Source organism: Electrona antarctica (genome assembly GCF_951216825.1).
Source record: "Electrona antarctica genome assembly, chromosome: 2".
NCBI classification, from domain to species: Eukaryota; Metazoa; Chordata; class Actinopteri; order Myctophiformes; family Myctophidae; genus Electrona; species Electrona antarctica.
The window spans coordinates 52,323,648-52,338,547 of record NC_136807.1 but is presented as its reverse complement, the minus strand read 5'-3'; the positions used below and the strand labels follow the sequence as shown (position 1 = coordinate 52,338,547).

Here is a 14,900-nt window from a genome sequence, read left to right as displayed (position 1 = left end):
TCTGAGCAAATAGGCATAGTGTCTATTTTACGTCATGATGTGCGATGATAAGAGCGCCCCTCACTTCACACAGGTGTGATTTTTGACGGGCGCTAGCCCCTCCTATACACGTTTAATTTTTGTTTTTAGTTCAATGTTTGTTTTAAAAACGCCATTGACAATGAAGAGAAAATGTACGTCATCTTGTCCCGCCTAACACAAACATTAAATGCCATTAACAATAAAGAGAATGTAATGTTTGTGTTGCTTTGTTTTACATCACCATTACATCACCTAATCAACATGAGTTAGATTTTAATATATTAGCGCCCCTCACTTTTTTGAGTGGTGTAAACCACTCCTACAACTGGCTTTTGTGTGCAGAAAAAAATGAGCATGGTTGCTATGTTCAAAATAATTTCTGACGTAATTAAATCACACCCGGGTGAACTGGATGACCGTAGCAACCGTGGTCATTTTCTCTGCACAAAAAAAGCCAGTTGTGAAATCACATCCGGGTGTGATTTCATTACGTCAGATCAGAGCTGATCAGGCTATATAATACCTTACCTTATATAATACCTCACATCGGACAAAAACTCCAGCTGAATCAACTTCATGGTCACAAATCATCACATCAGAAGACGAGTCTACCTAGCCAAAGATCTTTAACGTCAGACATTACGTCAGACCACAGCTGATCATGCTATATAAAACCTTACACCACTCAGTTCACACGGGTGTGAATTTTTTATTTACATTTCTAAGCGTTTAATAAATTATGCTTTTTTAGCACTGTATATATTTGTATGTCATTAAATGTCCTGATGAATGGAAACATACCTTAATGCTTGTTTGGATCTTTTAATCCTCGTATTGTATTGAACTGTGCTTTCTTGTGCTTAAATATTCTACAAAGTGTAAATAAACCGTTTTCAATTCGGATCCCACAGCTGGAGAGTGAGCATGCGGCGGTGCAGCGGCTGCACCAGGAGCACGCCGCGGCATCGAACCGGGCCGAGGAGTCTCTGTCCCGCCAGCGGGAGGTCCACGAGGGCCTGACGCTGGAGCTGCAGGAGGCCACGGGACAGCTCCGCGAGGAGGCCCAGAGGACCGCCCAGCTCACAGCCAGGTATACCGTAGTTTATAGAGGCCAGCTCCGCGAGGAGGCCCAGAGGACCGCCCAGCTCACAGCCAGGTATACCGTAGTTTGTAGAGGCCAGCTCCGCGAGGAGGCCCAGAGGACCGCCCAGCTCACAGCCAGGTATACCGTAGTTTGTAGAGGCCAGCTCCGCGAGGAGGCCCAGAGGACCGCCCAGCTCACAGCCAGGTATACCGTAGTTTGTAGAGGCCAGCTCAGCGAGGAGGCCCAGAGGACCGCCCAGCTCAGAGCCAGGTATACCGTAGTTTATAGAGGCCAGCTCCGCCAGGAGGCCCAGAGGACCGCCCAGCTCACAGCCAGGTATACCGTAGTTTGTAGAGGCCAGCTCCGCGAGGAGGCCCAGAGGACCGCCCAGCTCACAGCCAGGTATACCGTAGTTTGTAGAGGCCAGCTCCGCGAGGAGGCCCAGAGGACCGCCCAGCTCAGAGCCTTAGATATAGACAGTTACGCAAACTGCGTTCACTTCATGGGGGCTTCAGTCCAATGGCGGCTCTCCTACATACAGTAGACTTCTATAGAGCATCGAAGTCCTGACGTCACTGCCCTCTACTACCAGTAGAGGGCAGTGAGCGCCATGGTTCATGTATGTTTTTATAAGCATTGTACTCTCCATAGGGGGATTTTAGATCGCCTCATATAAGAACTGTGTTTGAAAAATAAACCGATCACCCGGGCCTTTTCACTCATATGGATATGAAGCATCGACTGAAGGTGGAAATGTACAAATATACCCAAAGAGTAACAAAATAAGCGTTAGAAACGAGCCAAACAACCCAGAGACTACATTTCCGGGTAGGCTGCTTCTGCCCGCAGCCCGTCGCACAACAGAAACTGAACGTTAATTACGTTTATTTTTATTTTTATTTTATTGATATATAATGTATCGTGGTTAGTACGAGTCGAGTCACCACCAGCTGAGCTTACGTCAACGAGGAATCTCAGGAACGCAATATGTTGACAGCTGGTCGTGACGTATATGCTCAGCGACATTGCATTCATATGTAGTTTCAAGGCTTTTGCGGTCACATTAATTCCATTTTCTCTAGAAACTGGCTGTATCAAATATGAATGGACATCATTAACGACGCACAGCCACTCCCCTGACAGAAACGCCGAGGTGGTCGGTTTATTTTTCAAACACAGTTCTTATATGAAGCGACCTAAAATCGCCGTTTGGGGATCTCAATGCAAAAAACAAATACATGAACCTGGAGATTGACACCCTCTACTGAAAGTGACGTCAGACTTCGGAGCTCTATTGAGAATGGGGACAACCAACTGGGACATTTCTGGGCAGAAATGCATTGGACCCAGGCAATTACAGCCCAGCTTTAATTATCTTAAATCCCTTTATTTTAGATTGTTTTGTAGTAATAGTACAACATAAACATTAAAGAGACTTTAGTTGTTACTGTACAATACTTTAAAACAGTTGTCATGCTGCACACATGCTTAAAATAGCTCTTATTTGCGCCGCCCTCGTAGAAAACAATGTATTTCCAACTCCAGCTTGGCTCAGTTCAGGCTGCATGAACAGCGCTCGAGCGCTCGGTTTCTTCCCCCTCAATATCGTAACTCTTCTATTAGATGGCTCTGGCCCAGCTCACAGCCAGGTACCGACTAAAACTAAGACTAAATATTTGACAATTTCGTCAACAAATAAAAACTATGTTAGGAAGGGACTAGTGGACAAAGAGATCCAGTATAAAGTCATTTTACACTTGGTTGCATTCTGAAAATAGCCGATCTACAAGCTTGTAGATCGGCTATTTTCAGCAAGCGTAAAAACAGCCATTACGACGGCATCAAGGCACCGCCAGAATACATTTTAGTCGACTAAATCAACTGTAGATTTAGTCGACTAAAATCTTATGATATTTAGTCGACTAAAACTAGACATTCCAGGTGACTAAAATGTGACTAAAACTAAATGAAAACTATTCAAGAGACTATGACTAAAATAAAAAAAAATAGGTTTTCATTAACTCTAATAACCGCTCCAGGCTCCAGGAGGAGAGCGACGCCCTGACGAGCCTGCGGGGGGCGCTGGAGGGCGAGACGGGCCGGGCCGCCAGGCTGGAGGCGCGCGCCGAGAGGCAGCTGGCCGAGCTGGACACGGAGCGCGAGCAGATGAAGCTCCGCCTCCGCAGGGAGCAGGAGAGGAGCGGCGAGCTGGAGAGACACGTGGAGGAGCTGAGGAGGAGGCTGGGGGAGGGGGGAGGAGACGAGGAAGGAGCCAAGGAGACCGCCAAGGAGGTGAGTGTAACACAGTGTTGTTTTTGGCAGCAAATTTTGATTTTAGTTTTAGTCTTTTGAATAGTTTTCATTTAGTTTCAGTCACATTTTAGTCACCCGGAATGGATACAAATAGAGCCCCTATGGGCTCCATTTCCGTCACCGCTAAATCCCCTTATCCCTAAACTACTACTTTGCCTTTTTTTTACTATTTTGAAAAACATTGTTGAATAGTTCAGCTAGCCTCCACATCGACACGTTGTGAGCTTGTAGACTGGTCATTTTAACTATTCAAAAATGTTTAGCAAAATAGTAAAAAAGGCAAAGAAGTTTAGGAATAAGGGGTTTCGCGGTGACGAAAATGGAGCCCATAGGGTTTTATGATTATTTTTTGGTGATATTGAATTTTGTTATTTTTCATCTCGTGTTTATCCGAACGTAATTCCGACGGAGCATTAGTCCGACATGCGGGAACAACGGTCGGACGATACCGCTCGAACATGCACTGCTCCCGTTTTTTCAGAGTAAAAGCTGCCTCATCTGCATGGCACAATAGCGCCTTTATTATGAAAAAAATCCCCGGCAAAATAAGTGTTTTAATGCTTGACTGTACTCTGTTGCCATGCACATTCACTGTATGTCTAATAAACGATTCAACCAATCAGGTGAAAGAGTCGCCTGCAAAGACGACGACGCCGACGCCCGCCGTGCCCGCATCCGCGTCCAGCCCCGCTAAGACCGAGCCCGACCTCAAGGGGGCGAGCTCCGCCCACAAAACCACCAGCCAATCGCCGAAGGTCAACGGCCACGCCCCCCACCACCACCACGCCCACAAAGACACAACGGCGCCCCCCAGGGGAGCGGCGGAGAACCACCACGCCCACAAAGACACAACGGCGCCCCCCAGGGGAGCGGCGGAGAACCACCACGCCCACAAAGACCCAACGACGCCCCCCAGGGGAGCGGCGGAGAACCACCACGCCCACAAAGACACAACGGCGCCCCCATGGGGAGCGGCGGAGAACCACCACGCCCACAAAGACCCAACGGCGCCCCCCAGGGGAGCGGCGGAGAACCACCACGCCCACAAAGACCCAACGACGCCCCCGCAGGATGGGAGGAGAGCAGCGGAGAACGGAGGCGGGATGATGGAAAACGGAGTAGTGGCGGCGGCCATGTTGCATTCACCTCCTCCTCATCCTCAGTCTCCCTCCAGCACCGCCTCCTCCTCCCTCTCCTCCTCCCCCATCTCGTCCCCCGTGCTGGCCAAGCGCCTGGGCAGCCCGCTGTCCTCCTACCAGGTACAGTAGTAGAGCCAGTGGTCTGGGGACCCCCAGGGGTCCTTGAGGGAGTTCTAGGGGGTGTCCCCCAGCTAAATGATAGTTTGGAACCAAATGGACCCTTATGGGTCTCTAACTCTGAGAGTGTATACAAATGGAACAAACATGTCCGTTTGGTTCCATTTGTACACTCTCAGAGTTAAATTAACATTGATTTTACAATATAAATTGGGGGTCCCAGAGATAGAAATGCCATTAAATGGGTGGTCCGTAGACTGAAATAGAAATTTGCTGCCAAAAACAACACTGCCTCCTTTATATCTCCTCACCCTCCTTTTATAACCTTCCCTCCCAGGCGGGGATAAACCAGCGCTTCCACGCCGCCAGGCACAAGTTCCAGACGCAGGCGGAGCTGGAGCAGCAGGCTCCGCCCCTCTCGCCCCGAGACCTCTCCCCGACCGCCACGCCCCCCGTGGCCCCGCCCACTCCCCCGCCCCCCGAGAACAGCACGGCCAAGCAGCTGGCGCGCAACACCGTCACGCAGGTACGTACCGTTAATCTAAAGTCACGCAAATAATTGCAATTAACAGTTTTAATGCTGTTAATTGCAATTAATGCATTAATTAATTGCAATTAACAGTTGTAATGCTGTTAATTGCAATTAATGCATTAATTAATTAATTGCAATTAATTGCTGTTAATTGCAATTAACAGTTTTAATGCTGTGAATAAACAATCGTTTTCCAGCCTACAACATCATCGTTTTTCCCTGCCGTGTTTTCACTAACATTTGAACGGCCACTGCGCCCACCGCCGAGTTGCTTGTCATGAAAATCCACTTTAAAACGGTGTAATCGCTTGTCGTAGTGTTAAATATTCCAAAGTGGTTATCGCAACAACAGAGCGAGAAGGAACGTGCGCGATGTGCAGCTCCGCCGCCATTTGCAATAATGCATTGGCCTCAATTTCCCTTTACGATTTAATTGTGTTTGTATGGAATTCAACATTGGAACATTATAATTAAAGAATACATTTCGGTTTGCCTGGTAATTAAGCAAATGCACAGAGAGCAGATATTACTGAAGAAGAAGAAACTATACTGACATTCATTACTTTCATGCTATAGTGTACTACATTTGACACGCTCTTACCTGAACATTTGTGACTACATTTGACTGAGGGACTGCCATTGGATTTTTTTTAATTTTCGTTTGCAGAAAACAGCGAGTTGAGAAAACTCTGGTCTCTAAGCTACATGTTTAAGCATTTATTTCATATTTACATGTCGATTTCAGCTCTGACACTTATTTCAGACATGCTCTAATGTGTGAAGAGTCTCCCTGTGCTATTAACTCAAAAAATAGCAAAATAAAAACAAAGAAAAAGTTCTTCCCCTCTGGTGAAAAGCTGGAGTTTGCGCGATGGCAGGCTCTCAGTCAAATCTGGTCACATTTATCAAATGTTGAACAAATCAAAAGCAAATAAAAAAAGACCACACAATTGGTATGATCAATGTGTTTTTGTACATGTTGAACCATGTTATCTAAATATATCATTGGCATTGTAATAGTGCAACTTAGATTTAGACTGACGAGTGTGTACTGTGAATATTTAATTGAATTATTCTACATGTTCTAATTATGTCTTGGAAATTAAGTAATGCAGTTGTTTAACTTTAATTTAACTATACATTTAACTATACAATGAAACCAAATGGACCCGTACGGGTCCATTTGGTTTCATGTTTTGCTCCTCCTCAGGGACCACTGGTTGAAAAGCACTGGAATAGAGAATAAACAAATATAACAAATATAATCAAATAATGTGTTCTTCCGTATGGTCCATCATCCCCCAGGTCCTCTCTCGCTTCACCAGCCAACAGGCGGGCGTGAAGCAGCTCGCTCCCATCAGCAGCTCCCCGTTCGGCACAGACTACCGCAACGTAGCGTCCCCTCCTCCTCCCACCAACACCGGGGGACGCTCTCCTTCCTCGGGGGGACCTCTCTCGCCCGGCGGCCTCAGCGGCGTCCGATCCCCGCTCACGCCTCGCTCCGAGCGGAGCCTCCACAGCCAGAACCATCCGCCCGTCCCGCCCAAGAAACCCGGGATGAGTCCCACGCCGGGTTCGCCGGGCGTCATCGCCGCGTCGTCGTCAGCGTCGCGCTTTCCGGAGCTGACCGGGAGCTGTGGGCACGGCGGCAGCAACGGCCAGGAGGGCGGCGCCAAAGAGCCCGATCTGCTGTTGTCCTCCAGTTAGTTTAGCGAAACGGCTAAGCGCCATTTGGTTCTCGCGTTGGGGGCACGGTGGTGGTAAATGGTGCATTTATATAGCGCCTTTATCCAAGGCGCTTTACATAGATTGTGCATTATACATTAACCCATTCACACACACATTCACACACCGATGGCGGAGGAAACCATGCAAGGCACCAACCTGCACATCGGAAGCAATTCAGGGTTCAGAGTCTTGCTCAAGGACACTTTCGACACTAACTCTGGGGTGGAGCTCACAGGGTTCGAGCAGTCAACTCTACGCCTGAGCCACTGCCGCCGGTATAGCGCTGTCGCCTGACAAGTAGAGAAGGTCCCGTGTTTGATTCCCGCCGCGGACGCATGTGGGGCGTGTTCTCTCCTCCGCGTCATCAGCGCCCATATCCTATAGGTGGGGTTGGCGAAAAGGGCCTTTCTGTGTGGAGTTTGCATGTTCTCCCCGTGTCCCCTATAGGGTAGGTACCCTCACAAAATAAAACATGCAGTAATCCTGGTCTCTATACTGCCTCCCCCTGGCCAGCCTGATGGAGGGGAAAGGAACTGGTTGGAATCATGTGTTCCTTCCATGCGCTACGTCCAACCGGGGAACTCCCCCCCCCCCCATGTCAGGCGATAAGAAGAAGCGGCCTGCTCAGTCACTCCTCATGCATTGAAGGAAGCATGAGCTCAGTCCGGGGCTCTCCCCAGGTTGGCAGAGGGAGAGTAGCGCCCAGGATTACAGATTAGGCAATTGGCACCAGGTGTAAAAAGAAATGGGTTACAAAATCGAGGGATAAAAATGTAAGTAAAACAAAAAAAGCCACTGGTAGCTCAAAGCTGCATTGCTTCAAACAATGCATTTACAAGGGCTATGTTAAAGCCTAGCCATATTACATAGGACTGTGTATTGTCCAAAATAGGCCTAATTTAAGTACCTAGATTCTATGCCACTACCTAGCAATGGATTGGAAAAGAAACACTGACGCAAAGTATGGTATATTCTGGATTATTTTTTATTGGAATTTAAACAATGTGTTTCTTTATTCTTTTGTATGATTTTTGTATCTTTTCTTTTTTTTTTAAATTGTCTTTTTGTATTTCTCATCCGCCGTTTTAAAATATTTGACTATTTATCTGTTACCGTCAAGATGGGCTTCCTGACGATGATCAGAAAGCCAGTCAGAAGAACCAATCACAGGACATGTTGGTCAATGATGTTGACAGTCAGAACCAATCACAGGACATAAGGCCTTTTAGGATTCACACTGAATGTAAAGTCAAGGTTTCTTTAACAACGAAACACGTCCTTTCTGTTCCCTTGATGCTTACTTTGATACTATAACCTTTTCCAAGCTCCCAGGAGGAATATAGGCAGTAGTGGAAAAAGTACTCAATTGTTTTACTTAAGTAAAAGTACCAATACAGCAATTTAGAACTACTTCGTTACAAGTAAAAGTACGGAATTGAAAATGTACTTGAGTAAAAGTACAAAAGTATCGGCATCAAAATGTACTTAAAAGTAAAAGTACTCATTGCGCAGAATGTGCCATTTCACAAGTTCAAAATGTGTACAAAATCTATTGAAAATTGCCGATTTCTCTTGTAGATCGGCTATTTTCAAATGGCCAAAATGTATACGGTTGAAGTGGTTAATGTATGTTTTCTAATCAAAATTAAAATCGCCAAAGTAACTAGTAACTAAAGTTTTCAAATAATTGTAGTGGAATAAAAGTACACATTCTGGCTCCGAGATGTAGTGGAGTAGAAGTAAAAGTACTGGAAATTGGAAATACTCAAGTACAGTACAAATACCTCAAAATTGTACTTAAGTACAGTAACTTAAGTAAAAGTACTTAGTTACTTTCCACCACTGCACTATAGCCCAAACCTTTCGAAGCTCCGAGGACGAATAGGGTCTGTAGTGAATAGTCTGTAGCACGTAGAGACACCTGTACTCCAGTCAAAAGCATAACCGTTGGGGGGTGCATACTTAGTTTAGACTAGTCATTGGTTAGACATGGGTTAAGGTTAGGTTTAGGTGTGCTGCCCCTTGCGAGGTTAGGTTTAGGGCGAGGGTTTGAGATAGGTTGTAGTTGTAGGACTAATGACTGGTCTAACCAATGACTAGTCTAAACCAAAAACTGTCTAAACTAAGTACTGCACCCGAGCGGTTGTAATGACTATAGACACAATTGGACAACGTAAACAGATGAAATAGGAAAGTCTACAAGCTCACAGCGCGCTGTTGGGCGAGTAGGGCTGCTGTTTTCGCCGTGCGACAGAGAATGAATTAAGCACAACAGTCATATAACAGCATAGGAAATGTAGGTGTAGTCTGTCCCCCCCACGTTATTTCAAAGTCGTCGGTTTAGCTCTTAAAGGTTTGGAGATGGATCGGTGAATCCTTACACATTTTTCCGTATGGATGCTACATAGGGCTTTCACTTCTAGTGATTTTTACTAGTTGACTAGTTGCCTAGTTTACTAGTCGACTAGTTGTTTAACTACCTATTATGTTAAAGAAATAACTTTTTTAAATAATATTTGCACATTTAAAAACTGTGTACATTGATGACTATAACTATAATATACCTGATCTTGAGGCCTACAAAAACGGGGGGGAAAAAACGTTTATTTTTCTTATCAACTAGTCAACTAGTACAAACACCAACAAGTGGATTTACTAGTCGACTAGTTGAATAGTCGACTAGTTGCTTAAAGCCCTATGATGGAAAAATGTACACGAGTAACCCGACCAATACATTGTGCTGAAAATACACGGCAAGACATTTTTGGTCACATTTTGTACGCGGTTACAAATGGATAGATTTAACACTGGCGATTTTACTGTACAGCTGAAATCACAAGTCTTTACAAAATGAGTGCCAGTTTAAGAATGTGACTGCATGATATAATTCCGTGCATGTTTTTTGTTTGTTTTCTTTTTATACGATTTCTACTACAATAGTCATGAATACACTGGGTCTTGTATTGAGAAGGGAGAGTGCACCTTGCACTATATACTTTAAAAAGGTGCTGCGAATGATATTCTGTTGTTAAAACTCTCCCGATCGAATGGAATCGCTATCCCGACCGGAACATGTATTTGATCTGATGGGGATGAGACCCCCGATACTGAACAATGTATTGTCTGATGGGGATGAGACCCCCGTTACTGAACAATGTATTGTCTAATGGGGATGAGACCCCCCCGTTACTGAACAATGTATTGTCTAATGGGGATGAGACCCCCCGTTACTGAACAATGTATTGTCTAATGGGGATGAGACCCCCGTTACTGAACAATGTATTGTCTAATGGGGATGAGACCCCCCGTTACTGAACAAACACTCTATAGCAATGATCAGGGGTCATCTCGTCACACTTGTCAAAATTACATATTTCCCACGTGTTGCTGCCACCATGTTTCCTTCTTGCCTCTCGTACTTCAAGAACGGGCGATTAAAGCATTACTCAAGCTGCTTTTACACTTTATACACAACGTAGCATGTTTATAGTCTGGCTCTCTGTCTTCTCAAGCACGTTCACTCTGCTGCCCTGGTGTTACACTCTAACATGTCCGTGCGGCAACACGTAGCCAACTAACAATCATATTGTTACACCACGGACATATACAATGAGTGGACAATAATATTACAATTACAACACATAAAGAGATGACCATAATGACCATAACAGGTCTGTAACTCTGAGAGTGTTCAAATGGAACCAATTCAAACCAAATGGCCCCCGCCATTTGTACGCTCTCAGAGTTAACCCATTTTTGGGCGGGAACCTCTTTTGGTGTTAGCATTATGTTATGCTTTAGCTATTGAAAAATAGCAGATCTACAAGCTCGTAGCGCGCCACTCGGTGGCGCACTACGAGCTTGTAGGTCTGCTATTTTTGAAAAATCGAAGAACGACTGACATAGAAACATAGCTTTTTCAGAAAAGTGTCAGGATGTAGAAGACATTTTTAGAATCTGATCTCAGGTCAAAATGGGTTAAGGGGCGTCCTTGCAAATAAAACATTTGAGAGCCACAAGTACTAGATTCCTAATATAATATGCAATCGTTTCATGCTACTGTACATAATCCTGAAGAAAACCTGGAGACTTGACATTCAGTAATTGGGTCTCGTGAAAATGAGAACATTATAACGGTGTGTAAAAGAAGAAAATCCAAACTTTGCCACGCACACATTTATCCGTGTATGCACATGTTGATGACCCCTGGCTATGATTACTGCGGGGAATATTAAAGGGATTGTGACATTAAAACAAGTTTTTGTAATTTTTCTTAATTTTTTGTAGGTTTTCTGAGCTCAATTGCACCCCAAAAAAACCTGAACTTTTAACATTCAGTAGATTTTCTGTGGTCTGGGGGTTTTCTGGCTCAAACAAGTGCTCTGATTTCCCTGCTGTTTGTGATGTCACAGACTGCAAATCCCGTATAATTATGTCAATGGGATTTGCCAGCAGATGTCACTGTTTTCATTGCAGCTCAAAGGGCTTCCAAACCCCAGAGAAATCTCCAGACCACAGAAAAATCCACTGAATGTTCAAAGTTTAGGTTTTTTGGGTGTACTTGAGGTCATGAAACCTAAAAGAAAAACAAAAAATAAAAATAAATGAAAATGAATGTCATGAAACCTTTAAGCTATTTAACCATTTACAATTAACCAAAAGAAAATATCACGACACCTTTAATATGATTTCTCAGTACGACACACACACATACACACACATACACACACACGCCACACTTTGTTTTTATTCAGGGAAATGTCTTAAAGTCCAAACCAGGGACGTGCAGAGAGTGTTAGAGAGGCAGGGGCTGAAATCCCGTAAGCCTAACAGGGCACTTTTGGACACAAATAGCTGATCTACAAGCTCCCAACGCATCGCACTGCGACGCGTTGAGAGCTTGTAGATCTGCTATTTTCCAGCACTCTCTAGCTAGTGGAGATGCAGGTGTAACGACATGGATTTCTAAACACATTTGTTCAACGCAAAATAGTACTGTGTTCAAGTTCAGGAGACTTCGGGGGGAAAAAAGCAATTCTCCTGAACGCTGCCTTCCGGCGTGGCATTGGAACGGAGTGGCATTTGCATTTCTTTCACCATGTAGTAAATGCTGCATTGGTGGTCTGGAGAGGGCCGTTGTTTTACAGACGGGTAAAAAGGGCAGGGGCTGAAGCCCCCTTTGATGTCTATGTGTGCACGTCCCTGGTCCAAACCAAAAGGGACCAACCGTACTGTTTATTAAAATCACTTTGTGTCTACGAGCAATGTTTGTTTGTGCCAATTAAAGTAACAGAATGGAGGATTTTAAGATTGTAATTGTTCCTACTGTAGTGATTTATTGATCTTATAGTTTCAATCAAATGTTTAGTTGATTTGTCTCTCGTTTTGTTATTTTTCTTGCCATTAACCACAGCCTAACATGGGCATGTCATCGAGCATGTCTCGTGGGCTATGTTCATCGCCGTACAATTTAATATATTGGGTTCGAGTGGTTACATTTTCACTTTGGACACATATAATCATTAATGAATGTTTAATTGTGGTAATCCCTCCCACCGGCTTGCTTCAGCCAGCTGTTTGTTGCAACTCTGCATCTCGTGTGTGATTTACTGAATCAATAAAAAAAAGTCTCATGCCTTAAAAGTTTTAGAATGGATTAAGCGATTCAGTTGATTATTTCAATCCACAGGTCTCCACCAGGGGCTGCAATTGACCCATTGTCAGCCTTTTTGATGGGTCCCTGACTGACCTAATTTTACTCCACTGCAATTATTTGAAATATTTAGATCAAATAATACTAAACACTGACTGGCAGTGGCAGCATCAGTGTTCAAATGCCCTCATAGTTAGTCCCCTGATAGTTGGCTTTCTGTTGTGGCTCTGTGGCTCTTTTCCTGCAAGATGACTGTTTTTAAGCCTGTTACAATAACATGAGAAATATATCCCCTAGGCCAGTGGTTCCCAAAGAGGGGTCCGGGGACCCCTATGGGTACTTGAGGGTACCAGCTCAATTAGAGATAGTTATAGGAACCAAATGGACCCTCATGGGTCTGTAACTCTGAGAGTGTATAAATGGATACACTCCATTGTATGCAATCCATTTGTACACTCTCAGAGTTAAATTAACAGTGGTTTTACAATATAATCTGGGGTACCAGAGATAGAAATGCCATTAAATCGGGGATCCGTAGCATAATGCATGTGAAACTGGGGGTCCATGAAATTAATGTTTCGGAATCACTGCTAGAGCCGTTATCGCGGTCACTAGCATATTGCAAATGGGGGGTCCGTGGCCTAATAAATGTTGATTTGGGGGTCCTTGACACGAAAAAGTTTGGGAACAACTGCCCTAGGCTACAGTACCAAGTTGACTAGACGCCAGAGGGGTTTGATAACAAAAGTATAGGAGATATTAGGTTTATGGTCGAATATGACATCAACGCATTTAATAAGTTGCTGTAACCCTGCCCCGTCCCCCCGTCCCACACAAGCGATAACTCTGTCCCTCAAGTGAACAGTTTGGATCAGGTCAGCCTAGTCACAACAACAAACACAACTTTCACAGCCAGTCCCAAACAAAGAAATGTCGTCATGCTCGACAACACACAGGATTTATTTTGCTTTTTGCCTCAACATTCCAGAATACCTCAGAGGATCATTGTTTTGTGTGAGAAAGTGGTTTATTTCAGGCAAATTAAGCCTCATTTTATACTTCGGCTATTTGAAAATTATACCTAGTAGGCCTAGTGTTGATTTCGTCGACAAAAACTATGACAAAAAATGTGTTGTTGTGAGCAGCTTGTAGATCGGCTATTTTCAGCAAGTGTAAAAGCAGTCATTATGATGGCATCAATTAAGGCCCGCCAAAATACATTTTTAGTCGACTAAATCAAGCGCATATATAGGCCATAGTGGCGTCACAATCAGTGTCACACATTCTGAAGAAAACCTGGTGACTTGACATTCCCTTGTATGATCAAAATAAGATTATAATGGTGTAAAAAATAAAAGCCAGACATTTGGTGTCTGAATGGTCTGTGAGCGTACAGATACGTATAAAACCCTGGACATTCAAAGGAATTTATAACCCCCCCCTAAGCCTAGGTTATTGATGAGCGATCGGAGGACATGCAAAGACACTTGGTAGGCTATAACGGAAGATGATGGATCAGTTTATTGGGACAACAGAGCGGTGCAGTACAGTACAGTATACAGTAGAGTCCTAAACGTTTGTAACAAGTGATCATTCGGCACAGTTTCAGTTTACACTGTGAGGCTGAGAACAGAACACGGAGCTAACATGGATTGAACTGATCTTCAATCAGCCTATTATTAAAGATGGAGTGCTGTGATTCCCCCCCCCCCCCCCCCCCACCAATTACATAATCATCAGGTATTATATATATCAGGTATTATATGAGGAATATTATTTAAAAAAAAAAGAAAATAAAGTACAGTAGGCCTACAGTACAGTATTTGTTAAAATGTTATGTGAACATGCGCACCAGTTCATTAAGTATGTCTGGTTTGCCCGGTGGATGGTGATCCACCTGAACTGAAGCCACACCCACAGCCGTTGCTGTATGATAAGGGGGGTTAGGGGAAGGGGAGATATTGTGATGTCACTATATCCCTTTATTTTTTCATTGGCACGTTTGACTGTCAAGGTTTCAGCCTCCAGGAAGAAAACCTAAATACAAAGGGAAGACATCATTGCACATAACAACCACACCAGGGGGTCTAATGAACTACTGGCACCTCATAAACACATGAGAAACTGAATAATTATTTTTTACAAAAATCACAGCACTCCATCTTTAAACAGAACACATGGATTGAACTGGTCTACTGAGCAGTAGCGTTACAGTTCCGGTCTCCACCTTACATCATGGCATAAACCTGCCGTGTGTTCACTTGGCATCGACTATCGACTAAATATACAAGACAGTATATGTTTTTACAACCG

General features: G+C 44.3%; 1 protein-coding gene across 1 annotated transcript in view; it reads left to right on the top strand.

The window, feature by feature from the left end:
• The window catches only part of cttnbp2nlb (CTTNBP2 N-terminal like b), a 420,337-nt gene that overhangs the window by 56,711 nt on the left and 348,726 nt on the right, over positions 1-14,900 (top strand). The window contains exons 6-10 of the mRNA XM_079516520.1: positions 933-1,111; positions 3,145-3,397; positions 4,042-4,677; positions 5,012-5,200; positions 6,512-7,120. Of these exons, the coding sequence (XP_079372646.1) occupies positions 933-1,111; positions 3,145-3,397; positions 4,042-4,677; positions 5,012-5,200; positions 6,512-6,913 (1,659 nt within the window). The 3' untranslated portion in view covers positions 6,914-7,120. The remainder of the gene's footprint in view (positions 1-932; positions 1,112-3,144; positions 3,398-4,041; positions 4,678-5,011; positions 5,201-6,511; positions 7,121-14,900) is intronic.